This window comes from Chiloscyllium plagiosum, unplaced genomic scaffold (assembly GCF_037043375.1).
Source record: "Chiloscyllium plagiosum isolate Xiang-an unplaced genomic scaffold, Cpla_swu_hap1 HiC_scaffold_26, whole genome shotgun sequence".
NCBI classification, from domain to species: domain Eukaryota; kingdom Metazoa; phylum Chordata; class Chondrichthyes; order Orectolobiformes; family Hemiscylliidae; genus Chiloscyllium; species Chiloscyllium plagiosum.
Window position 1 is genome coordinate 51,219,086 of NW_028270164.1, and position 27,217 is coordinate 51,246,302.

At 40.6% G+C, this 27,217-nt stretch overlaps 1 protein-coding gene across 1 annotated transcript in view; it reads left to right on the forward strand.

Moving 5' to 3' along the window:
* LOC122562948 (synaptonemal complex protein 1) overlaps positions 1 to 26,238 on the forward strand; it is a 60,576-nt gene extending 34,338 nt beyond the window's left edge. The window contains exons 6-7 of the mRNA XM_087973812.1: positions 12,231 to 12,305; positions 26,141 to 26,238. Coding sequence (XP_087829938.1) covers positions 12,231 to 12,305; positions 26,141 to 26,218 — 153 coding nt within the window. The 3' untranslated portion in view covers positions 26,219 to 26,238. The remainder of the gene's footprint in view (positions 1 to 12,230; positions 12,306 to 26,140) is intronic.
* The last annotated feature ends 979 nt before the right edge of the window (positions 26,239 to 27,217 follow it).

The following is a 27,217-nucleotide window of genomic DNA, read 5'->3' on the forward strand; positions in this document are numbered from 1 at the left end:
AAAGATTTATCCTATGCAGTAATCTGAAAATTCAAGAGGCCAAGAACTATCCCAAAACTCACTATCTAAAGTAAAACAACTGTATTTCTGAAAGTATAACAGAGAATAATTAGCTAACAACTATTTACAACTCCTTTCTCTAACCTATCTTTTACCTTCCCCTTCTGCAACCTCCTATTAAAATTTACCATAAAATTCAAATTTCAAAACCAGCCAGCTATCAAATTTTCTCTTTATCTTCCTCTGTCTTTTCTTCTTCCTCGGGATTCCTGTTTCACAGGTCACTGATCGATAAAGATGCCTTTTAAGAGAGCTATTCTCCAGGCAGTCTGCATGTGTCGGTGGCTTGGCAGTTCTCCCTCAACTGTTCAATTTTTCCCAGTCTTATACCCCCAAAGCGTCGGATTGTATCATTGGCTTTTAATATTGTCAATATACTAAATTCACACTTGATTAGAGTTTGATATTTTTTGGGGGTATAGTTTAAACTGATTGGCAGCATTCAAATTTGTTTTTGTCTCCAGGCAACCAGCTACCCGAGCTGCTGGACCAAAAGGTTACATTATGTCTTGTTCAGAACATTTGGTGCTGTCAGATAGTTCTGCAAGCTTTTAACTCTCTTAAAGGTACAGTACACCATACACCTTCATAATAACTGGCTTTTAAAAGATTCCATATGTCAGCTAAAGATTTACATTCAAACAGCTGCCCCATTCAAATTTTTCCAGATATTGCCTAACCTGTTGTAATTAGACTTTCCTCAAGCTATCATTTTCACCCAAGGACTAATCTTATCCTTTTCCATAACTATCTTAAAACTTGCAGAATTATGGCCACTGTTCCCAAAAAACTTTGATCACCTGACTAGGGTTTTTCCTCAATACAAGGTCGAAAACAATCCCTTCCCTATTTGGACTATCTGCATGTTGTTTCATGAATCCTCCTTGGGACAAATTCTTCCCCATTTGCCCCAGATTCTTAAACTTTCGATGTAAATCAAAGAAAAAAAGGGAAGAAAACCTGGAAGTAGGTCTACTTCTTTGTTTCTCTTGAGTGTTGAAAGTTATGGGGTTAAATACCTCCGCTTTAGTTTTAAAAGGATGAGTTAATGGAATCATCAAAATAAATTGTGAGTAAGTTAGGAAAAGATAGATGCTAGTTTTAGCTAAAAACAGATTGAAGAGATAACAGTGTTTTGGCACTCAGACCATAAAATGTAAACAGAAGAAGGGAATTGGAATTCCTACTAAGTGCTGGGGAAATGTGCTCTACATGTACTGTTAGCAACACAGACAATTTAAGTCCTCTGATTTCGACCCATTTTCACATATCTTCTCCAGGGATTTGGAAGTGCTGAATGTGAGGTATTTGAAAGACAATATCCACATTTCCCACCCAGCAGGAAATTTTCTAAGGCAAGAGACCCCTCCACAGCAATCGTTGTGACTGAGGCTGTGACCTCTTTATCCCTGTATATCAATCATTATTCCAGTGAGAGGGATATGGATGGTGCTCTGTTTTACCATCTCCAGGATGTTGGGGTAGCACTTCAATGCCAGTGAGGTAATATTGGCAACTAAACATGTAAGTGAAAACTTAATTAGCCTAATTGGTTGTGGCTGTTGCTGGAAGTATTGCAACTGAGTACATTTAAAGAATCAAAGAATCCCTTCAGTGGAGAAAGAAACCATCTGGCCCATTATGAATGTCCTCCCCAGCCCCCTCAACCCTATCCCCATAACCCTGAATTTACCATGACAAATCCATCTAGCTTGCACATCCCTGGACACTGTGGGGCAATTTAGCATGGCCAATTCACCTAACCTGGACATCTTTGGACTGTGGAGGGAAAGCAGAGCACCCGAAGGAAACCCACACAGACTCGGGGAGAATGTGCACCCTCCCCACAGACTGGCTCCCAAGGCTGGAATCGAACCTAGACCTCAGTGCTAACCACTGAGTCACCATTCCACCTATCACAGGAAAAAGCTCATAACAGTAGGAATGCCTCAAGTTATCTACTCAACTGCATAGCTTTCGAATTCAACTCATTGCCCAGCTCCAAAGATTTGTCCCAGGAATACAAGAATTGACCTCCTCTATCTCCAGTGCAACAACATACCAATATTGTTGTACCTGATAGTTGCTCAACTTCGAAGGAACCATTTATGACATTCAAGGAGATGTACATGGACATGACTGAAGAAAATGATGGCAATAGCATTGTGGACTTCCCTGGATCCAGTGCAGAAAACACTTTAATGACCAAAGTAAGTCAGGAAAGTTGACTAAAATTGCAAATTCACTTACATCCTGCAATGCACACTACCCATCTCACTCTTCCTTGTCAAGTATAATTGTTTACATCACTCCCATGTCTACCTAAGTTTCAAGAGCACTGCATTGTTCACTTTCTTCCTCATGTACCCATTTATCCATCCTTCAATCATGATGTAATAGGATTCATTTGCTACCCATCTTTACAAATACTCTGACGTTTAGTCAGAGTCCTGATATCATCCCATTCTCTACCAGGCTTCACCCATTCAGGATTGAAAACAAGTGAGGAAACCTCTGCTTAGCTGCTTAGTTAAAATATTTAGATGGCTCATTAGTACTGGTTTAACCCTCAGTTCAACATTTAACAGCTAGGCACCTACTCTTTGATCTTTCAACAACTCACCATGGTATCAGGTTACTGCACAACGTCTACGGATGGTAAAGTTTAAACCAACAAATTGAGAAGACTGAACAGTAGAACTGAAAAACCCCATAAACAAGAACCATAATTCAACCCATTGTGTACATATGCAATTTTTAGAACTTCCCCTCTATTCTGGATGCTTCTATTGGGGACTGCAAGATTACTTCCCTGTTGAGTAGGTTCCTTCCTTGAAGGAACTTTGATACCTATAAAGTGACACTGACAAGAAAAGCTTGTTGAATTATCTAAAAAGATCAAATTATTTTCCGTGCCATGGGAGACACTACACTACTCCCATTCCCTAAACATTCCTCAAAGCCCGGTACCACCAATCTTGCCTGGACTTTCTATTGTGTTGTTAACTCTGGGATTTACATGTACGATTTTTAACTATAATTCTGTATATTTAGAAAAAATATACAAAGAGTCCAAATAGTGAAAGGTCCATACTAGATCTGATATTGGGGAATGAGCCCAGCCAGATCATAGAGTCAAACAGCACGGAAACAGATCCTTCCTTCCATCCAACCAATCCATGCCAAACATTATCCCAAACTAAACTATTCCCACCTGCCTACTCCTGGGGAGGTTCGGGGATACATTAGATCAGGTCTGGAGATTTATCCACCTTTATATTCACTAAGAACTTTCTCTTCTGAAATGTGAACTGTTTTTAAAACTTCAAAGTTTATTTCTCTGAATTATCTGGTGATTGAACTTGCAATATGGGAGCATTCCGGGAACAGTGACCATAATTCTGTAAGTTTTAAGTTACTCATGGATAAGGACAAGAGTAGTCCTTGGGCAAAAGTATTAAACTGGGGGAAGACTAACTATGACAATATTAAGCAGGAATTGAAGAGCGTAGATTAAGGGCAGCTGTTTGAAGATAAATCCTCATCTGGCATGTGGGAATCTTTTAAAGGCTAGTTAATTATAATTCAGGATGAGCATGTTCCTTTGAAAATGAAGGATAAGGATGGCAAGATTTTGGGATCTTGGATGACCAGAGAAATTGCGAGCATAGACAAAAAGAAAAGGGAGACATCCAAAGGTTTAAGAAACTACAGAAAGACAGAGATCTTGAATAATACAAATATAGCAGGAAATAACCCAAACAAAGAATTAGGAGGGCTAAAAGCAAAATGTCTTTGGCAAGCAGGATTAAGGAAATCCCAAGGTGTTTTATACATATACAAGAAGCAAGAGGGTAGCTCGGGATAGGGAGATCCGCTCCAGGACAAAGGAGGGGATTTATGTGTTGAGCCTGAGGAAGTTGGTAAGATCTTTCACAAATACTTTGTATTAGTATTCACAAAGGAGAGGGACATTGTGGTTGGTGAGCCTTGGGAGGGCATGTTGAAATTCAAAGACATGTCAATGTAAAAAAGGAGGAAGTGTTATGTGCTTTGAAAAGTTTTTAGACACATTCCGAAGACCTGATAGGATCTGTCTCAGAATGCTGAGGGAGATAGTGAGGAAGTCCCTGGGGAATTCTACAAAATCTTTGTATTCTCTTTAGTCACAGGAGAGGTTCCAGAGGACTGGAGAATAGCCAACATTGTTCCTTTGTTTAAGAAAGCCAACAGGGACAATCCAGGAAATTACAGGCCAGTAAGCCAGTAAACCTTTACATTAGTGCTGGGAAAATTATTGGAGAAGATTTGTAGGGATAGGATTTATTTACATATGGAAAATTATGGACTTATTAGCGCTAGGTAGCATGGCTTTCTGCAGAAAAGATAGTGTCTCACAAACATGATTGAGTTTTTTTAGGAAGTGACAAAAATGATTGATGAAGCTAGGATGGTAGATGTTGCCTATATGTCTTTAACAAGGCCTTTGACAAAATCCCTCGCAGACTGATATAAAAGGTTAAGTCACATCTGCGGTGAATGGTAAAATGATACGGAACTGACTTAGTCATAGATGACAGAGTAGTGGTGGAAGGTGCTTTTCAGATTGGAGATCTGGGACCAGTCGTGTTCCGTATGAATCAGGACTGGGACCCCAGTTGTTTATATATATATATAAATAAATGATTTTGCGGAGAAAGTCATGTTGCACTATATAGAACTTCTATGGAATCTGGTGTACAGTACTGGCCACCACACTACCAGAAGGATGTGGAGGCTTTGGAGAGGGTACTACTGTATGATGAGATTAGACAAACTTGGTTTGTTTTCACTTGAATATCAAAAGATGAGGGTGACTTTAAAAAAGTTTACAAAATTACAAGAGGCATGGATAGAATGGATATACGGAGTCTTTTTCCCAGGGTATAAATGTCAATTAGTGGGGGACATAGATTTAAGACTAAAGAGGGTAAATTTAAAGGAGATATGAGAGACAATTCTTTGCACAAAAGGGTGGTAAGTACCTGGAATACTGTCATAGAAGGAGGTGGAGGCAGTCAGAATAGGTATCCATATAAATCTGTATATGCCTAGGTCTTTCTGTAGGTTAGTGCAATTGAGGGTTCTGCCATTTACTGTATATTTCTGACCTGCATGAGACCTCCCAAAACGTATCAGTATCTCTCACAATAGGTAGATGTTAGAACCACTAAATCTAAAAGGAAGAACAGGCAAAGAAAGGTCAATGAATACAATGGGACTGATGGGCTGAAGTGTATTTATTTCAATGCAAGGAGTATTATGGATAAGGCAGGTAAGCTTAAACCCTGGTTTAGTATATGGGATTATGATGTTGTGGTCATTATAGAGATTTGGTTGAGAGAGGGACAGGACTGGCTGTTCAATGTTCTAGGGTTGTTTTAGATGAGATAGAAAGGAAGGTAAAAGAGGTGGAGTAGTTGCCTTACTAATCAGGGAGAATGTCGCATCTACAATCAGAGAGGACATATTGGAGGGCTCATCCCCTGAGCAATATGTGTAGAGATTAAAAATAAGAAGGGGGCAATCACTCTGGTGGGATTGTGCTATAGGCACCCCAAAAACCACAAAGACATTGAGGAACAAATATGTAAAGATAAAATATCATCAGAGTTGTCATAGCGAGTGGCTTTAACTTCCCCAATGTTGACTGGAACTTTCTTAGAGCAAGTGGCTTAGATGGGGCAGAATTTGTTAGGTGCATCCAAGAGGGTTTCTTATGTAGATATTCCAACTAGAGGAGGAACCATACTGGACTTTGTGTTGGCTAATGAGGCTGGCCAGGTGACTGACTTTTCAGTGGGCTAGCATTTTGGATACAGCAATCACAACTCCTTAAATGTTAAGATAGTTATGAATACAGATAAGTCAGGACATTGCAGTAAGGTACTAAATTGTGACAGGGCAAATAATGCTAGTTTTAGACAGGAGCTAGGGAGAGTTAATTGGGGGTAGCTGTTATAGGACATGTGGGAGCTGTTTAAAGACTTAGTGATCGGAGTTCAGGATCGGCATGTTCCAGTAAGGAGGAAGGACAAGGATGGCAGGTTAATAGACCTTTGGATGAGGAGGGAGGTTGTGAATTTAGTCAAGAAGAAAAAAAGCCTATAGGAAGCTAAAATTGGACAGGGCTGTGAAGAATATAAAGAAAGCACTGAACAGGAAGTTAGGAGAGCAAGGAGGCACTTTGAAATGACCTTGGCAAGTAGGGTTAAAGAAAATACCAAGACATTCTATATATACATCAAAAAAAGAGGATAACTGGGGAGAGGGTAAGACCACTCAAGGATAAAGGATGGAACTTGTACTTGGAAGCAGAGGGTGTAGGTGTGATCCTAATTGAGATTTTGGAACAGTATTCACCAGAAGAAGGACATCAAGGACAGTGAGATTTGTGTGGAGCACGATAATATGCTAGGACATTTTGAGTGAAGAAAGAAGTGGTGTTGGGTCTCTTGAAGAGCTTTAAGATGGATAAGACCCTATGACCCAATGGTATTTACCCCAGGCAAGAGAGGAGATTGCTGGGGCTTTGACCAAGTCCTTTGTATTCTCACTAGCTACTGAAAAGATCCTGGAGGACTGCCAAGTCACTAATGTTGTTCTTCTGTTTAGGAAGGGAAATAAAGATAATCCAGGAATTTAGACGGGTGGGAAGCTACTAGAAAGAATTTTTAGAGATAGGATTTACACACATTTGGAAAAGCATTGCCTAATTAGGTACATTTAGCATGGGTTTGAACAGGGCAGGTCATGTCTTACTAACTTGACTGAATTTTTGGAGGAGGTGACGAGGGTGATCGATGAAGGTAGGGCAGTGGATGTTATCTACATGGTTTATAGTAAGGCTTTTGACAAGGTCAGTCATAGTAGACTCATCTAGAAAATTAAGATGCATGGGATCCACAGTGACTTAGCTGTGTGGGTTCAGAATTGGCTTGCTCATAGGAAGCAGAGTCGTGGTGGAAAGGTGATTTTCTGGCTGGAGGTCTGTGACTAGTGGTATTCCATAGGGATCCATCCTGGTACATCTACATTTATGGGCTGCACAGTGGCACAGTGGTTAGCACTGCTGCCTCACAGCGCCAGAGACCGGGTTCAATTCCCGCCTCTGGCAACTCTCTGTGTGGAGTTTGCACATTCTCCCCTTGTCTGCGTGGGTTTCCTCCCACAATCCAAAAAAAAATGTGCAGGTTAGGTGAATAGGCCATGCTAAATTGCCCGTAGTGTTAGGTGAAGAGGTAAATGTAGGGGAATGGGTCTGGGTGGGTTGCGCTTCGGCGGGTCGGTGTGGACTTGTTGGGCTGAAGGGCCTGTTTCCACACTGTAAGTAATCTAATCTAATCTAATCTAAGTAATCTAATCTGTAAGTAATCTAATCTACTGTTTGTGATTTACATAAATGACTTTGGATGAAAACGTAGATGGATGGATTAGTAGGTTTGCAGGTGACACAAAGATTGGTGGAGTTGTTGATAGTTTAGAAGGTTATCAAAAAATACAGTGTGCAGATATGGGCAGAGAAATGGCAGATAGAATAATCTGGGCAAGTGTGAGGCGCTGCACATTGGGAAATCAAATGTTAAGGAAAAGCATACAGGCAGAATCCTGAACAGAGTCGAAGATTGTGGTGCTGGAAAAGCACTGCAGGTCAGACCGCATCCGAGGAGCAGGAGAGTCGACATTTCGGGCATAAATATCCAAAATGTCGACTCTCCTACTCCTCAGTTGTTGTCTGACTGGCTGTACTTTTCAAGCACCACATTCTTCGACTCTGATCTCCAGCATCTGCAACCCTCACCTTCTCCTAGAATCCTGAACAGCACTGATAAACATGCGGTTCAAGTCCATAGCTCCCAGAAAGTGGCTACAGAATTAGATAAGGTGGTAAAGAAGATGTATGGCTTGCTTGCCTTTATTAGTCAGAGCATTGAGTACAAGAGTCAGGATATCATGTTGCAGCTTGATGTGACTTTGATTAGGCTGCATTGGTATTGCATTCAGTTCTGGTAGCCATGTTACAGGAAGGATATGGAGGCTTTGGAGAGGGTGGAGAAGAGGCTTACCAGAATGCTGCCTGGGTTGGAGGGTATGAGCTTTAAGAAGAAGCGAGAAAATCTAGAGTTTTCTCTGGAGCAGTGGAGGCTGAGGAGAGACTTGATAGAATTCTAAAGAATTATGAGATACATAGACAGGATTGACAGATCTTTTCCCAGAGTTGACATGTCTATAATTAGGGGGCATCAAGGTGAGAGAGAAGAAGTTCAAGAGAGATGTGAGGGGCAAGTTTTTTTTACAGAGAGTGGTAGATGTCTGGTGGTGGTGGAAGCAGATAGATAGAGGCATTTAAGGGGATTTCCACAAGCATATTAATATGCGAAGAATGAAGGGATATGAACCAAAGGCAGACAGAAGGGATTAGTTTAACTTGGTGTCATGTTCAGTGGGTCAAAGGGCCCTTTCCTGTGCTGTACGGTTCCTTGTTCTGTGTTCTAAAAGCAACGTTTAAGATGCATCTTGATTGATGTATGAATAGGCAGGGAGTAGAGGGATATGAACAGTGTAGAGGAAAAGGTTTTTAGTTTAGAAATGTGTGGCGGCGCAATCTTAAAAGGACAGTATGCTTTCCTTTATTGGTCAGAGTATTGAGTACAGGAATTGGGAGGTCATGTTGCGGCTGTACAGGACATTGGTTAGGCCATTGTTGGAATATTGCGTGCAATTCTGGTTTCCTTCCTATCAGAAAGATGTTGTGAAACTTGAAAGGGTTCAGAAAAGACTTACGAGGATGTTGCCAGGGTTGGAGGATTTGAGCTATAGGGAGAGGCTGAACAGGCTAGGGCTGTTTTCCCTGGAGCGTCGGAGGCTGAGGGGTGACCTAATAGAGGTTTACAAAATTATGAGGGGAATGAATAGGATAAATAGACAAAGTCTTTTCCCCAGGATCGGGGAGTCCAGAACTAGAGGGCATAGGTTTAGGGTGAAAGGGGAAAGATATAAAAGAGACCTAAGGGGCAATGTTTTCATGCAGAGGGTGGTATATGTATGGAATGAGCTGCCAGAGGATGTGGTGGAGGCTGGTACAATTGCAACATTTAAGAGGCATTTGGATGGTATATGAATAGAAGGGTTTGGTGGGATATTGGTCGGGTGTTGGCAGGTGGGACTAGATTGGGTTGGGATATCTGGTCGGCATGGACAGGTTGGACTGAAGGATCTGTTTCCATGCTGTACGTCTCTATGACTATTATAAGCTTGAATTTCTGGTGCTGAGTTATTTGTGTTTCCATGTGTCAAAAGTTAATAATTAACTTGTAAACATTTCTGTACCACAGTGATTTCTTTTAAAAACAGTTTTGAGACTTGGCCATATTGCTATTACACTTATTATTTTTAATGATATATTATAGTTCATAATGGGGCACAAGGTTTGTTAGAGAGTTCTGAAACTTGTGCGTTTTAAAGTTTAAGAGAAGTGCTCATAAGAGTGAGAGAGAAATAGATGGAATTGGGAGTTAGCTGCATGTCAGAGTGAGGTAGACTTTGCCGAAATGGGACTGAGACAGAATGAGTAACCGGGAATTTCTGTCAATGAACAGCAACTGGAATCACTGTTGTGCATCCATGACGCCAGGCCTACATAGATAGCACTTCTTGGGAGATGGTTACACTGAAGATTAGAAGAGTGAGGGCAAAGAAAGGAGGGTGACTACCAGACAACTATGAAGGAAATTGAGGTAGATTTGCACTCATACTAAGGAATAAGATCAGTACATTAGTCAGGGAGGATTTCAGATTTGAAGAACAATGTTTGGAACTCAGAAACTGATTGATTAACTGGGCATATTTAGCAAGGATTTGGGAATGGAAATAATGTTGACTAAGTTGCTGAAGTTTTTTGGAGATGTTCTTAAAAAATTGATAGAGAGCTATTGGACATACTATTCTTAGATTTTCAGAAGATGTTTGATAATGTTCCCCACAAGAGGCTGGTTAGAAAAATTAAAGTCCAGAAGATTGGAGGTAATTTATTGGAACAAACAAAAACCGAAGTTTCTGGAAAAACTCACCAGGTCTGGCAGTATCTTTGGAGAGAGAAACCGAGTTAACATTTCAAGTCCAGTGACCCTTGTTCAGAACCATTCTCGAAATGTTAACTCAGTTTTCTCTCCACGGATGCTGCCAGGCCTGCTGAGTTTCTCCAATGATTACTATTTTTGTTTCTCTGGCATTTGCAGTTCTTTGTTTTATTTTAACCAAGTTTATTGGCATGCATTAATGACTTGCTAAAAAAAAACATACTTGCATTGATATGCTGTTACTCATGGGCTATTTCAAGGATTAGTTCTTGAGCCCCAGCCATTTACTAATATATCAATGATTTAGAGTTGGAAACTAAATATAATGTTTCTAATTTTGCAGTTGATATGAAGTGGCTAAGTGTTTTATGAGGGAGATATAAAGCAGCTTCAGGATAATGTACACAGGCTTAGTGAATGGGCAAGAATATGAAAGATGGAATATAATGTTTGTAAATGTGAGGTTATTCACTTTGTTAGGGTGAAAATATATGCAATGCATTTCTTAAATGGTAAGAGTTTGGAAAGTGCAGATGTACAGCAAGTCTGAGGTGTTCTAGTCAATAATTCACTGAAGTCTAAGATGTAGATACAGCAAGCTATTAGGAAGGTTAGTGGAATATTAACCTTTATTGCAAGAGGAATTTAGTACAGGAGTAATGAGGTCTTGCTTTAAATATATAAGGGCTTGGCTAGACCACATCTGGTATATAGGCTACAATAGTTGATCAAACAGCTCATCACCACTTTCTAGAGAACATTGGGGATTAATAATACTCTCACATCCCATAATAAAGTAAACCAAAATTGACAGAACAGCTGGTAACAATAAAATAAAGAATGACTTTATGAGTATAAGTTCAAGGTAGACTATTTAAGGAGAAGGGAAGATTAAGAACTATCTTCAGGCTTGAGATGCTTTCTAAAATTGTTTATTACCTATTAGGAATTTCTACAATATATTCAGGGATCATAGAATCCCTACAGTCTGGAAACAGGCTATACTGCCCACCAAGTCCACACTGCGCCTCCTAAGAGCATCTCACTACTGTATCCCTGTAACCTTGAATTTCTCATGGCTAATCTATCGAGCCTGTACATCCCTGGACACGATGGGCAATTCAGCATGTTTCAGACTTTAATCTTACTCTTACATTATTGAGTTACTACTCCATGAACTCTACCACCAAATGCTAATCAGTTTTCCTCACATATGTCTGTATATGTTTCTGGCATTCACATGGCTAGGCATCATGAAGCTCCATAGCTTTCTGTGTGTTTCGGTCTTTCCCTTTAATTTTCTCACACTTGTACTATGTAGGCCTAGTGAAGAATCGTATCTTCATGACATCATCACAAGCATTTTGCAGGTTCCTAACGCTTTACACAAATGACAACCCAGATTGTTTGACACTTGTTACTGTCACTCCTGTTGTAGTTTAGAATAAGTATTTTTATCCTATCAGGCCCTCTGTCCTTTGTCCCAAGATTACTATTCCTCTTGTTTACCTGTTATTGCTGCATTCACAGAATCCATGTTGGAAACTTTAAATTCATGTTATGGTCATTTAAAAATAAACTCTTGCTATCAGATGTAATAATGATGAACTCACCTTTCAAGATCATGTTATTCCCTACACCAAAACCACTAGTATTAAAATCATGACTGGGTGCTTTGGAGGAAGCTTCCCATTTTTGATTTTTAAGTTGTCCACAGACCAGTAAATTGTCCATCATCACAGGTTAACAGTCCTCCATCTATCCACGAGCATATGTTTCCAGAATCAAGTTGGCAACAGGGACGTTCAATTTAGGACAGGTGCATCACTCCTGTATTACTTTGGTACATGTGTAAATTCTTGATGAAATGGGGGTTGTGGGAGATGGAGAAAAATGAGAACTAAAAAATTATGTTTAATATTTATTTTGAAATATTTTGTAGCTTTACAGCTTAGCTTTTAAAACCTAACCATTTTCTGCCTGTTTAGAATAATTGGCTTCCTGTTTTCCAAGCTAAGATTTTATATTAATGAGTTTGTCTTTTTTACCCAGGAGATTGAATTATTATCTGTCAAAGATGAGCTCTCGGGTATAAAACAGGAACTTAAAAATGTAATTGAGGAAAAGGTTTGTATTTTTATACTGTAAATTTACTAAGTGTGATCAGTCAAAATATAGCCTTTTGCTGGTTGCTTTTGTCCTTTTACATGTATCTCTTGTTCTCTTTCTCTGAGCAACAGGACTGATAATTTTCACTTATGTACTTTGCACAATGTTAAATTATTTTTTAGACTTAACTGTCTTGAATAGTATATTTTTATTTTTAAATCGAAGGTTTGCATCGTGGGCACCTGTGATGCAATTTGTCTAAAATTGACCAAACCAGTCCAAAGACTTGCAGAATTTCAAATACAAATTACACTCAGTGCAAATCAGCTTTCCACAATTGTTTGATCTGCTTTAAAGAAGATGTATCTGAAGCTAGCACTGCCCATAGAACAAGCAATGCTCCAGATCAAAGTAATCAATCTGGCACATTTCTACTAATTTATTGCAATTACAAATTTACTCCAGTCTTACAATCCATTAGCCAATTATTCCTCCAACTGAAGCATCTTCAGCATTGTTAATTTAATTGTTCCACCATTGCAGCTGTGCTTTTGATTGCGAAAGCCCTGGGGTCTGGAATTCCCTTTGTAAACCTATCCTCTTCAATAATTCCTTTCCTTCGTTAAGGCCTTTCTTGAAACCTTTCTTTTATCCATGCTTTTGGCCCATTTTCCCTAAAATTAAATAATGCAGGTGCCAAGTTTTGTCTAGTAACACTACCATGTAACAGTTTGGAAAGTTTTACTATGTTAATGTCATGACGTAATTACAAGCCTTTGCTGTTGCATGAGTCAAACTTCATCAGGTTACCACTGCCAAATAAACGTAGCAAGGAATGATTTCTAACACAAGAAAAAAATCCTGAAATGATGCAGTCCCAGAATAAGAGGGAGTTCATTTAGAACTGAGATGAGGAATTTCTTGACTCAGAGTTGTAAATCTTTATATTTCTCAACCCGAGAGATTGTGGCAGCTTATTCATTGAAACCTACTCTTACTTCTATTTCCAACTTCCATAGATTTTGAAAGGTCCCAAGGAATTGTAAAACCAAAAATGTAACACCTATTCAAGGAAGGAAGGAGACTGAAAGCAGTCAGGTGTAGACCTGTTGGCCGAACATTAGTCACTGGCACATTCCTAGAATCCATTATTAAGGAGGTAGTAGCAAAGCATTTAAAAAATCATAGTACAATCAGTTAGAGCCAAAGTGATTTTGTGAAAGAGAAATAATGTTTCCCAAATTTATTAGAATTTTTTTAAGGATTTAACAGGTATGGTGGATTAAGACTGCAGTAGATGTAACGTAGAGGTAAGCATTTTATAAAGTGCAAAAGAAAAGGTAACTGCACAAGATTATTTCTTATGGTTTTGAGGGTGCTTTATTGGCACAGAGAAAAGATTGGTTAATTAATAGGAAATAGAGAGTCAGAATAAATGGATAATTTTTGGGCTGGCAAACCATAACTACTGAAGTGCCACAACAAGTGGTGAGACCTCAATTATTTACAATCTACTTTGTTGAAGAGACTAGTTGTATTCTAGCCACATTTATTGATTATATAAGTATAGATGGATAAGCAAGTTGTTAGGCAGATACAAGGATCTTGCAAAGGCACATAAATACAGTGAGTGGGCATAAGTTTGGCTGATGAAGTATATATGAGAAATTTTAAGATTTTAGTCGTCATGTTGATTGGTCGAACCAGCTCAGTCAGGGTAGCCTTGAGGAGGAGTTTGTTGAGTGTTTCCTGGATAGGTTTCTTGCTCAATATGTATAACAGGTATACCGTTTTGGGTACTGTTGGGGAGATGGCTCACCAGGGGAGGGCAGCAGTTGCCAGGATCATGGCACTGTGGCTGGTACTGCTGTTCAGAAGGGCAGGAAAAAGACTCTTAGGGCCATAGTCATAGGGGATTCTATTGTGAGGGGAGTAGATAGGTGGTTCTGTGGCTGAAAATGGGACTCCCGGATGGTATGTTGCCTCCCAGGTGCTTGGATCAAGGATGTCACCGATCGGCTGCAGAGATTCTAAAAGGGAAGGGAAACGAGATGAGGTCCTGAAAGAAGAATTCAGAGAGCTAGGAGAGAAGTTAAAGAGAAGAACCTCAAAGGTAGTATTACTGGGATAACTACCAGTACCATGTGCTAGCCAGCATGGAAATGAAAAAATAGGCAGGATGAACACGTGGCTTGAGTGATGGTGTAGGAGGGAGGGGTTCAGATTTGTTGGACATTGGGACTGGTTCTGGGGAAGGTGGGACTATTACAAAATGGATGGTCTACATCTGACCCAGACCAGAACCAATGTCCTTGGGGGAGTTTTTTCTACTACTGTTGGGAGGTTTTAAACTAATGTGGCAGGGGGCTGGGAACCAGAAGAGAAAACAAGTAGGCAGTGAGGTGGAGGCCGGAGACTAAGAATTATGAAGATAGCATTAACAAAGGGAAGAGTAGGCAGAGAGCAGATGAGCGCAAAAGAACTGGTGGCACGAAATGCATATACTTTTATGCAAGTATAGTGTGTAAGGCAGATGAACTTAGGGCTTGTATTGGTGACTGGGAGTATGACGTTATTGCAAACACAGAGACTTGGTTGAAGGAAGGGCATTGATGGTTGGCAATTAAATGTTCCAAGATATAGACGCTTCAGACAGGACAGGGAGGGAAGTAAAAGGGGAGGTCGAGATGCATTGCTGGTCAAGGACAATATCACGGCTGTGCTAAAGGAGCACACTATAGAGGTCTTGGGTAGTGAGGCATTATGGGTGGAGCTGAGAAATAAGGGTGCAGTCACACTAATGGGGCTGTATTGCAGGCCTCCCAACAGTGAGCGTGAGGTAGAAGAACAAATAAGTAAACACATTATGGAAAGATGTCGAGGCAATAGGGTAGTGGTGATGGAAGATTTTAATTTTCCCAACATTGACTGGGGTACACTTAGCGTAGAATTTGTAAGAAGCGTCCAGGAGAGTTTTCTAGAGCAGTATGTCAATAGTCCGACGAGGGAAGGTGCCATGTTGGACCTGGTACTGGGGAACAAGCCAGGATAGGTGGTAGAAGTTGCGGTGGGGGATTTCTTTGGGAACAGTGACCACAATTCTGTAAGTTTTAAAATATTCATAGATAAAGAAGAGAGTGGTCCTAAGGGAAGAGTACTAAGCTGGGACAAGGCCAATTATATCAAAATTAGACAGGAGCTTGGAAATGTGGATTGGACGCAGCTATTTGAAGGGAAGTCCACATTTGAGATGTGGGGGAGGCTTTCAAAGATAGGTTAAAGACAGTGCAGGATAGGTATGTCCCATTGAAGGCAAAGGATAGGAAGGACAAGATTTGTGAACTGTGGATGACAGGAAAAGTTTCACGACTAGCCACGAGGAAAAGGAAAGCATACATTAGGTCTTGGCAGCTAAGAACAGAATGGGCCCTGGAAGAATATCGGAAGAATAGGACAAGTCTTAAACGAGGAATCAAGCAGACAAAAAGGTCATGAAATGGCTTTAGCAAGCAGAATTAAGGAAAATCCCAAAGCATCTTATTCTTATATAAGAAGCAAGCGGGTAACTAGAGAAAGGATTGGTCCAGTAAAGGATAACGAAGGAAGGCTGTGTGTCAAACCTGAGAGAATGGGTGAGATTCTGAATGATTACTTTGCATCAGTGTTCACTGAGGAGAGGAACATGATAAATGTTGAGATTAAAGATAGAAGATTGATTAGTCTGGATCACGTTGGCATAAGTAGGGAAGATGTATTGGGTAGGCTTGAGGTTATTAAGGTGGACAAATCCCCAGGACCTGATGGGATTTATACCAGGTTGCTGAGGGAGGCGAGAGAGGAAATAGCTGGGGCCCTGACAGATATCTTTGTGGCATCCTTATCTACAGGCGAGCTGCCCGGGGAACTGGAGGGTTGCTCATGTTGTCCCCCTGTACAAGAAGGGTAGTAGGGATATTCCGGGTAACTACCGACCAGTGAGTCCGACATCGGTGATAGGAAAGTTGCTGGAGAAGGTACTGAGGGATAGGATCTATTTATATTTAGAAAATAATGGGCTCATCAGTGATAGGCAACATGGTTTTGTGCAGGAGAGATCGTGCCTTACCAACTTAATAGAGTTCTTCGAGGAAGTAACCAAGTTGACAGATGAAGGAAGGGCTGTTGATGTCATATACATGGACTCTAGTAAGGCGTTTGATAACGTTCCCCATGGTAGACTAATGGAGATAGTAAAGTCATATGGTGTGCAGGGTGTTCTAGCTAGTTGGATAAAGAACTGGTTGAGCAACAGGAGACAGAGAGTAGTAGTTGAAGGGAGTTTCTCGAAATGGAGAAAGGTGACCACAGTGGTGTTCCGCAGGGGTCAGTATTGGGGGCCACTGTTGTTTGTAATATACATAAATGATCTGGAAGAGGGCACTCTTCCAGCAAGTTTGCAGATGACACAAAGATTGGTGGAGTAGCAGAAAGCATAAGGGACTGTCGGAGAATACAGGAGGATATAGATAGACTGGAGAGTTAGGTGGAAAAATGGCAGATGGATTTCAACCCAGACAAATGTGAGGTGATGCATTTAAGCAAGACTAATTCTGGACAGAATTATACAATGAATGGAAGAGCCTTGGGAAAAGTTGATGGGCAGAGAGATCTGAGAGTGCAGGTCCATTGTACCCTGAAGGTTGCTGCACAGGTGGATAGAGTGGTCAAGAAGGCATATAGTATGCTTGCTTTCATTGGAAGGGGTATTGAGTATAAGAGCTGGCAAGTCATGTTAACATTGTACAAGGCATTGGTTCGGCCACATTTAGAATACTGTGTATAGTTCTGGTTGCCACATTACCAAAAGGATGTGGAGAATTTGGAGAGGGTGCAGAGGTTTACGAGGATGTTGCTTGGTATGGAAGGTGCTAGCTATGAGTTGAGTAGGTTAGATTTATTTTTATTAGAAAAAACAAGATTGAGAGGGGACCTGATTGAGGTTTATAAAATCATAAAAGATATAGTCAAGGTGGATGGAGACAAGCTTTTTCCCAGAGTGAAGGATTCAATAACGAGAGGTCATGCTTTCAAGGTGAGAGGTGGAAAGTTTAAGGGGCATGCATGCAGCATGTACTTCACACAGAGGGTGGTGGGAGTTTGGAACGCGTTGCCAGCAGAGGTGGTAGAGGCGCACGGTTGATTCCTTTAAGGTGTGTCTGGATAAATGCATGAGTAGGTGGGGAGTAGAGGGGTACAGATGCTTAGGAATTGACCGACAGGTTTAGACAGTACATTTGGATCGGCTCAGGCTTGGAGGGCCGAAGAGCCTGTTGCTGGGCTGTAAATTTTCTTTGTTCTTCGTATGTAATGAAACCGACAAGGGAGGAAGCTATCCTAGATCTGGTGGTGTGTAATGAGACAGGTATAATTAATGATCTCAGTTAGGGATCCTCTTGGAAGGAGCGATCATAGTATGGTTTAATTTAGAAAACAGGTAGAGAGTGTGAAGATAAAGTCCAATGCTTAACCAAGGGAGACTACAATAGAATGAGGGAAGACTTGGCTAAAGTAGACTGGAAACAAAGATTTTATGGTGGGACAGTTGACAGGCAGTGGAGGACTTTCAAAGCAATTTTTCAAAGTGCTCCGCAAAAGTATATTCCAGTGAAAAGGAAGTACTGTTTAAAAAAAAGGCAATCTGCCACCGGTGTCTAAGAAAATAAGGGAGGCTATCAAATTGATAAAGAAGGCATACAAAATGGTCAAGATCAGCAGGAAACTAGGAGATTGGGAAAACTTCAAAGGTCAACAGAAAGCCATAAAAAGAGCTATAAAGAAAGGATAGAACATAAGAGAAAATTAGCACCAAATAGAAAGACCAATAACAAAAGTTTCTATAAATATATAATGCAAAAAAGAGTGGCTAAAGTAAATGTTGGTCCTTTAGAGGATGAGAAGGAGCATTTAGTTTTGGGGTATGATGAAATGGCTGAGGCATTGAATAGGTATTTTGTGTCGGTCTTCATAGTGGAGGCACTAATAACATGCCAGTAATTGACCAAGAGACGAAGGCAGGTGAGGACCTGGAAACAGTCATTATTGTGGAAGACTTAGTGTTGGGCAATCTAATGGAGCTAAGGATAGACAAATCTCCTGGCCCTGATGGCATGCGTCCCAGGATACCAGAAGAGATGGCGGGAGAAATAGGAAGTGCACTTGTGGTAATTTTCCAAAATTCGCTTGTCTCTGGGACAGAATGGAAAACAGCAAATATGATGCCACTGTTTAAAAAGGAAGGTAGACAAAAAAGAGGAATTATAGACCAGTTAGCTTAACCTCTGTAGTTGAGTCCATTATCAAGGAAGAAATAGCACGGCATCCGAGATAGAAATTGCCCCGTTGGGCAGATGCAGCATGAGTTCATGTAGGACTGGGCATGCTTAACTAATCTTTTGGAATTCTATGAAGACATTACGAGCAAGGTGGACAACGGGGTCCTAGTAGATGTGGTATACCGAGATTTCCAATTGGCCTTTGACAAGGTGCTGCAGAAGAGGCTGCTGCATAAGATAAAGATGTATGCCGTTACAGGTAAAGTTTAACATGGATAGAGGATTGACTAACTAACAAGAAACATGGTGGCTCAGTGGTTAGCTCTGCTGCCTTACAGCATCAGGGACCCAGGTTCGATTCCAGCCTCTGGTGACTGTGTGGAGTTTGCACATTCTCCCCATGTCTGCATGTGTTTCCTCCGGCTGCTCCAGTTTCCTCCCACAATCCAAGGATGTGCAATTTAGGTGAATTGGCTGTGCTAAATTGCCCATTGTGTTTAGGGATGTGTGGTTTAGGTGCATTAGCCAGGGGTAAATTTGGAGTAGTAGGGGAATTGGTCTGGCTGGGTTACTCTTCAGAGGGTCAGTGTGGACTTGTTGGACCAAATGGCCTGTTTCCACACTAATGGGATTGTCTGGTTCTATGAAGCAAACAGTGGGGATGATTGAGTACTATTCTGGTTGGCAATCAATAACTAGTGGTGTGCCTCAGGGATCAGTGTTGGGATCACAAATATTCAGTTTATATTGATGATTTGGAACTGGGGACCATGTGTAGTGTGTCAAACTTTGCAAATGACACTAAGATGAGTGGCAGAGCAAAATGTGCAGAGGACTGTGAAACTTTGCAGAGGAACATAGATGTTTAAGTGAGTGGGCAAAGATCTGGCAAATGGAATACAATGTTAATAAATGTGTAGTCATCCATTTTGGTAAGTGTAACAGGGAAAAGGGCTATTACTTGAATAGTTAAAAAGTTACTGCATGCTGCTATGCAGAGGGACCTGGTGTCCTTGTGAATGAATCATAGAAGGTTGATCTGCAGGTACAACAAATAATTAGGAAGGCAAATCGAATTTTGTTCTTCACTGCTAAAGGGTTTGAGTTTAAAAGCAGGGAGGTTATGTTGCAACTGTACAGGGTGCAGTAAGGCCACACCTGGAGTACTGCGTGCAATTTTTGTCTCCTTACTTGAGAAAGGATGCACTAGCACTAGATGGGGTACAGAGAAGGTTCACCAGGTTCATTCCGGAGTTGAAGGGGTTAGCTTATGAGGAGCGACTGAGTAGACTGGGATTATATTCATTGAATATGTTTAAGTGAGTGGGCAAAGATCTGGCAAATGGAATACAATGTTAATAAATGTGTAGTCATCCATTTTGGTAAGTGTAACAGGGAAAAGGGCTATTACTTGAATAGTTAAAAAGTTACTGCATGCTGCTATGCAGAGGGACCTGGTGTCCTTGTGAATGAATCATAGAAGGTTGATCTGCAGGTACAACAAATAATTAGGAAGGCAAATCGAATTTTGTTCTTCACTGCTAAAGGGTTTGAGTTTAAAAGCAGGGAGGTTATGTTGCAACTGTACAGGGTGCAGTAAGGCCACACCTGGAGTACTGCGTGCAATTTTTGTCTCCTTACTTGAGAAAGGATGCACTAGCACTAGATGGGGTACAGAGAAGGTTCACCAGGTTCATTCCGGAGTTGAAGGGGTTAGCTTATGAGGAGCGACTGAGTAGACTGGGATTATATTCATTGAAATTTAGAAGAATGAGGGGCGATTTTATAGAAACATATAAAATTATGCATGTGCTATGGACCAGGCCCGACCCCTCAAAATATTTTTTAAGCAGGTAGCCCAGACTGTAATTGTGGGAAAAGATTTGCTAACCCATGATAGGCCTACAAAAGCAAATTGGCCAAATTGTACCAGGACACTCAGAATTCCCGAGCAGCTCACGAACTGGGTCAGACGGACGCAGACAATGGAATACGCTTTAAGCTCCCATGGACATGACAGAGGTCTCAAAGCCCGAAGGGCAGTTTCACAACCCAGCAACACCAAAGCCACACAAAGAGCAGGACAGACAGACAGGCACCACAGGACAATGGAAGCGCATCACCACTTCAGAAAAGACTTTAACACCTACCTGTGAAGATGAATGGAACCATGATACTGTCAGGATGTTGCATCGTTTGAAGGAACAGGACATTCGTCCGATAAACTGTTTTCTTATTAGCATCCTTGCAACTAAATTACTCCATTTCCAGAAACATTGTAGTTTCCCATTTCTTAATCAGCATCATTTTGCAGCATTACTATAAAACTGGTCTCATTCTCAGCTCTGGGAGGAGAAATCAAATTCTCTGTGCAGACTGTCAGTTCTGTGTTAGCTGGTCTGTTTTCTCCTCCAGTGATATCGCTTGCAATAAACTGTTTTTAAATTTCACTTCGAGCTGTGTTTTGTGATCTTTAAGCAATTGGGCAAATTTCTCTGACAGTAACTTTGCTGTTTTTTCAGGTAAGTGTATCGCGGATATTCCCAGAATGAATTAGCTGGTCAGACTGCCGAGTTTTAAACAAACAGAATTTATTTAGAAAATTATGAAATGAAACACAACAAACCGAAAGTAGAATACCAGAATGACTTACCCTATCCGAACCTGACAGGCTATCTCGATACTTGCAACAGTCCCATTAAGCAAACCCCTTAGCACAAAGAGTAAAAATTACAGAAAAAGTTTACAGGTTACGTAGTCAGATGGGCAGAAGGAGGAAGAGTACCAGGCTGGACTTGCTCCAGCAGCCTTTCTTCACATACATGGATGCTGAGCTGAATCAAAAAGACTCAACTGCTTGGACTGGCCACTGCCTTTTCATTATACAAGCATGCAAGTTTTCTGCCTGAGGCAATATCTGTTAACTGTAAACAAATGGGCCCTAAAATTTATGCAAACTCTCAGACTTTTCGGAGTCTGGGCAGTTTGCAACCTCTGAAAAGAAACCAAGGACAATCTAACCTTGTCAAAGGAACAGGTTTGTCACAAAGGGAATAAAGATTGACACAGGGAGAATATTTCTACTAGCAGGTGAAACTAGGACAAGAGGGCACAGCCACAAAATTAGGGGAACAGATTTAGGACAGAACTGAGAAGGAACTTCTTCACCCAGAGAGGTGTAAATCTATGGAATTCTCTGCCCAGTGAAGTAGTTGATGCTACTTCAGTAAATGTTTTTCAAGCTCAGATAGATTTTTTTTTGAACAATAAAGGAATTAAGGGTTACAAGTGAGAGGGTGGGCAAGTGGAGCTGAGTCCACGAAAAGATCAGCCACAACCTTATTGAATGGTGGATCAGCCTCAAAGACCCAGATGGCCTAATCCTGCTCATAGTTTTTACGTTATGTTATGAACCCAACATAAGTCAGACCTGGTTGTTTATGTTTATGTATGCTGTCTATATTCTTCTGGTACCAATTCATAGGCACTCAAAATAGTCTTTTTGACTTCTGTATAATCTCTTGACTGCTCATCTGGCAGCACTGCAAATACTCCACTAGCTCTGCCTACTAGCTTAGTCTAAACTAGCACGACCCACAAGTTCTCTGACCACTCTATCTGCGTAGCCAATTTTTCAAATGAAATAAAACAGGCTTTGCCATCTTTCTCATCAAAATGTGGCAATGTTTTAACATATTTGTAGAGATACCTACTTTCTGCCTTCATCTCCATCCTGTTAATTTGACTTTCCTGACTAATTCACAACTTTTGAAGTTAAAATTCTCTCTCCCTTTCTCTTTACTCAGCCAAGAACCTTCCCTACCTCTTTTTTATCTTCTAACTCCATTTGCCTCAATTACAGTTTAAGTTTTTCTAACTCTACTGCACTTGTCTGTTTCACTGATACAGTTCAGTACCTGACCAACTCCATTACAATTTCAGCTTTTCTATTATCCCTGGTTAAACCCATTTCTAACCTATTTGCTAATTCTAAAAGTATATCCTTTCTCTGGCTTTCTAAACTTTCTTAGCAAATTTGGGAAGCATCTTCAAACCCCAGAACCTCTTTAGCAATGTTAAGAGCCATTTCCCTCACTTTTAATTTAACCAACCGTAAGTAACTGAAATTAAACTAGTTTTCTCACCTCAGTTTTATTTAAAGATCCGGAATACTAATCACCAAGTGTTTAAATCTGCTATGACCTTTCATACTCTAAATCTGTTCAAATCCCTGACTGGATTTGTCTAAACCTGTTCAAATCTATCCAAATCTCAGACGATGAGCCCCCAAACTCTTACGATGTGATGGTTAAGCCCCTCTGTTAATTAAAACCAAACACCCAGGAAAACTCACCTCACCTCATAATCTGTTAAAATGTGAGTGACGGAGAACACCTAAATTTCACTATTTCAAGAAAAATAACAATTTATTTTTTCTAACTCTAATAATGAATGTTAAACAAAAACTATTCACAAATCTAAATTCTCCTTTTCTTAATTACTTACTATCTGACCCCAACTCAATAAAATAATATGCTATTCCAATAACACACTTATTAAACATTGTATTAACTTAATCTCAACATCACACAGTCTCTAGGAGAAAGTGAGGACTGCAGATGCTGGAGATCAGAGCTTAAAAATGTGTTGCTGGAAAAGCGCAGCAGGTCAGGCAGCATCCAAGGAGAAGGAGAATCGACGTTTCGGGCATTAACCCTTCTTCACACAGTCTCTGTCTTCTTTGATGTTTTCACTCTTCCAGCTGTTGATCTCACTGGGTCGTCTTCTTTCTTTTTTACTATGAGTATGTTTCACATGAAAAGGTACCTTTGAAAGAGAGTGTTTTCTAACTTCTTCGAGAGCAAGATATTAGATGGGCAGTTAGATCTATGGCAGTTGCTCTCTGACCAACGTTCAAGATGTCTGCAATCTTATAACCCCCAACATCAGGCCATTTCATTGGTTGGATGTTGGCAAAACAATAAATTCAAACTCTATTGGGTCTTAGTTCATGGGGCATAATTTAATTGATTGGTTAAATTTGAATTATTGTCAAAACACCAACCAAAACCCGGGTATCCCTTTCACAGCCAAATGTTACATATTTTCAATTTTCCAGTACATCTGGGACTGTCATCTAGTTGTATACTTGTAATCTCTCAGTTTAGAAAAGCATTCTCTCTCTCTTAAAGGTGCAGTACACACCTTCAACTTCATAACATAGTTGATACGGGTAAGTAGGTGAAAGTGAGTGCTGCAGATGCTGGAGATCAGAGTCAAGATTAGAGTGGTGCTGGAAAAGCACAGCAGGTCAGGCAGCATCCGAGGAGCAGAAGAATCGACGTTTCGGGCATAAGCAACTTCATCAGGAATCCTGTTGAAGGGCTTATGCCCGAAATGTCGATTCTCTTGCTCCTCGAATGCTGCCTGACCTGCTGTGCTCTTCCAGCACCACACACGACTCTGATCTCTAGCATCTGCAGTTCTCACTTTCTCCTCATATCTAGTGCTTCCATCCATTTCTTGATGTTCTGCGGAATGAATCAAATTGGCTGAAGACTGGAATCTGTAATGCTGGGAACCACGGGAGGAGGCTGAGGCGAATCAACCACTCGACACTTCTGGCTGAAGATTGCTACAAAAGCGTCAGCTTTATCTTTTGCATTAATGTGTGTGCTGGATTCTTCCATCCGGAGATAGGGATATTTGTGGAACCTCCTCCTCCAGTGAGTTATTTAATCATCCACCACCACTGGATGTGGCAGGACTGCAGAATTTAGATCTAACCTGTTGCTTGTGGGATCACCTTGTTCTGTCTATCACTTGCTGCTTATGCTGTTTGGCATGCAAGTAGTTCCATTTGGTAGCTTGGCTAGGTTGACATGCCAGGTTCTAATGTTATGAAGGTGTGGGTGTGTACTGTTCCTTTAAGCGAGAGAGGAAGCCAGCAAGGATTGACTGAAATGACAGTGTCCTGAACAAGGTAAAAATGCAACATTTGGTTGACACATAGCTGGTGCTGTATTCCATAGAACAAAAAGAAATTCAAATTTGGCCAATCAGTTTAAATTATGCTCCAGATACTAAAATCCAATTGAATTTGAATTTTACTTGTTTGGGATGACATCAAACCAATGAAATGATCTGATATTTTGAATAGTTAGGGGGAGAACTGCCAAGAAAACCGACAAGTATAGACTGCTAGCCTAATAGCTGTCTGAAAGGTACCTGTTCATATGAAAAACCTGTGAAGCAGAATACTGAAGAAAGGTTGACAGAGGGAAATCTGCAGAGGAAGATACAAAGAGAAGATTCGATAGCTGGCTGGTCTTGAAATTTTAAATTTTTTTTGTAAATCTTAATCAGGGTTTTTATCAGACCAGTATTGTAGAGTAGGAGGTTTAAAAAAAGGTTTAAGAGAAAGGAGTTATAAACAGTTGTTTAATGCTCTCTTTTGGACTTAAGAATAAAATTGTTAATTTTTATTTTAAATTGTGACTTCTAGGATAGTTCTTTGCCTCTCAAAATTTAACAGATTACGGTGCAAGGTGAGCTTCTCTGTGTGTTGGGTTTAAATTAACAGAGGGGTTTACCCCGTGTAGTAACACTAGTACTTTTCCTAGTTCTCTCCTACATTAGGAAATTATAATAGTCTTAATCTTTACATTCTGTTTGTAACCTATTCATCTTTAACCATCCAGAGACTGCAAGCTTTCGATCCTCTTCAACTTGCCCTCATAAGAATGTTGTAGGAGAAAGTGAGGACTGCAGATGCTGGAGATCAGAGCTGAAAATGTGTTGCTGGAAAAGCGCAGCAGGTCAGGCAGTTGAACTCAGATTTCTCCAGTTTCCTCATTTCCCCTCCCCCCACCTTGTCTCAGTCCCGACCCTCGAACTCAGCACCACCTTCCTAACCTGCATTCTTCTTCCTGACGTCTCCGCCCCCACCCCCACTCCGGCTTATCAGCCTCACCTTGTCACCCTCACCTTTACCTCCTTCCACCTATCGCATTTCCAACGCCCCTCCCCCAAGTCCCTCCTCCCTACCTTTTATCTTATCCTGCTTGGCACACTTTCCTCATCCCTGAAGAAGAGCTCATGCCTGAAACGTCAATTCTCCTGCTCCTTGGATGCTGCCTGACCTGCTGCGCTTTTCCAGCAACACATTTTCAGCTCATAAGAATGTGCCTACTTGTATGTAGATCAACTCGAAGTTGTCCTGTTGCTCAGCTCCTCATGAATAATCTTCAGAGTTCAATGTTTAACTTGGAACTTTCCAACTAAAAAGCTTTAGATATATTGGATCAAAAACTATAGTTACCTACAATGAATTCAGTTTGATCATGAACTTTTTATGGTTCGTATTTAATATAACATTATATTTTGTTTCTGTGCTTCAATACAATCTAAACGGGTTGCTCATTGAAGCTTTTTGATTTTTTTTGCTAGAAATTATGTTTCCAGCTTAAACTGAAAACCATTTACATTTACAACAGAGTATGATGTGATTTTGTCTGATGTGTAATATTTTTCATTTTCTAGGAAACTTTGGCAAAGCAAGCTAAAGCATTGAAGGACACAGTCAAATCTTTGAATGATGAGCTAAAGAAGGTGACTTAATGAAAACCCAAGTAATGGTTTTGATAGTAGGCAGCTGTCATTTTAAAGTAGATGCAATTAGTGTTATTACAGAACACAATCATAACTTAGGGATGGTGAATTACCCGTGGAAAAAAAGCTAAAAGCTTTAGTTGTACACAGTGTTGGGCTGTGGTCTTTCTGTTTCTTTTTCCTGTCTCATGCCCTTCTACTGCTCAGAGTTTATTCTTTCTACCAGAGAGTGTTAGTGCTTATCTCCAATGAGCCCAACATTTGACATTCATGTCCCAATTGCTAGACATGGCCTTCCTTTTGGACAGATGGCCATCCAGTTCTCCTTATCAACCTTGTCCTCTGTCTTCTGATTGTAAATACCAGAGGAGCGATGACCTCGTTCAGTACCTGCATTGTTGTCGCACCTTCCCTACGCCCTGAGTAACATTGCCAGCTCCAGGAGTGCATCTCAAAATAGGAACATTGGTTGGCATCAGTATTCCAGGACTCATGACATTGCACCTCCCTCTGTCATCATCCTCAAAGGAGAACCTAAAAGTTCCAGCTTTCACTATTTACCCACAGTAATGTTCTGAAGTTTACGACCTGGTCCTGTCAGTACAATTTCCATTCACTCAATTTCTACTACTGCTCTCAACACTGGAGGAAATGTTGGAACCCAAACTGCTCAATCCCTATACTTCTCCCAAGAGCTTACTGATTCCTGATTGTTTATGAAATAATAGTCTGATAGATCTTTTTGCTGTAGTGTGGTGTGGAACCATTGAAAAGGAAATTTCAAGCATTTTAATCTGCTCATCTATGAGTAGCAGTATCTGACAGATCCATGCCCTATTCTGAGAAATTCTGATGCAGTCTGTGATGATTAACAACTGTAGTGATGCACCGCAGTCTGAGTAGGGAGTCCTGACTGACAGATATGAACACGAGTTTCAGGGGTTTTGTTCACCCTAGGAGCCGGCTTTATGCTGCGTGCATCAGTACAATTTATTATGTATGTATGAA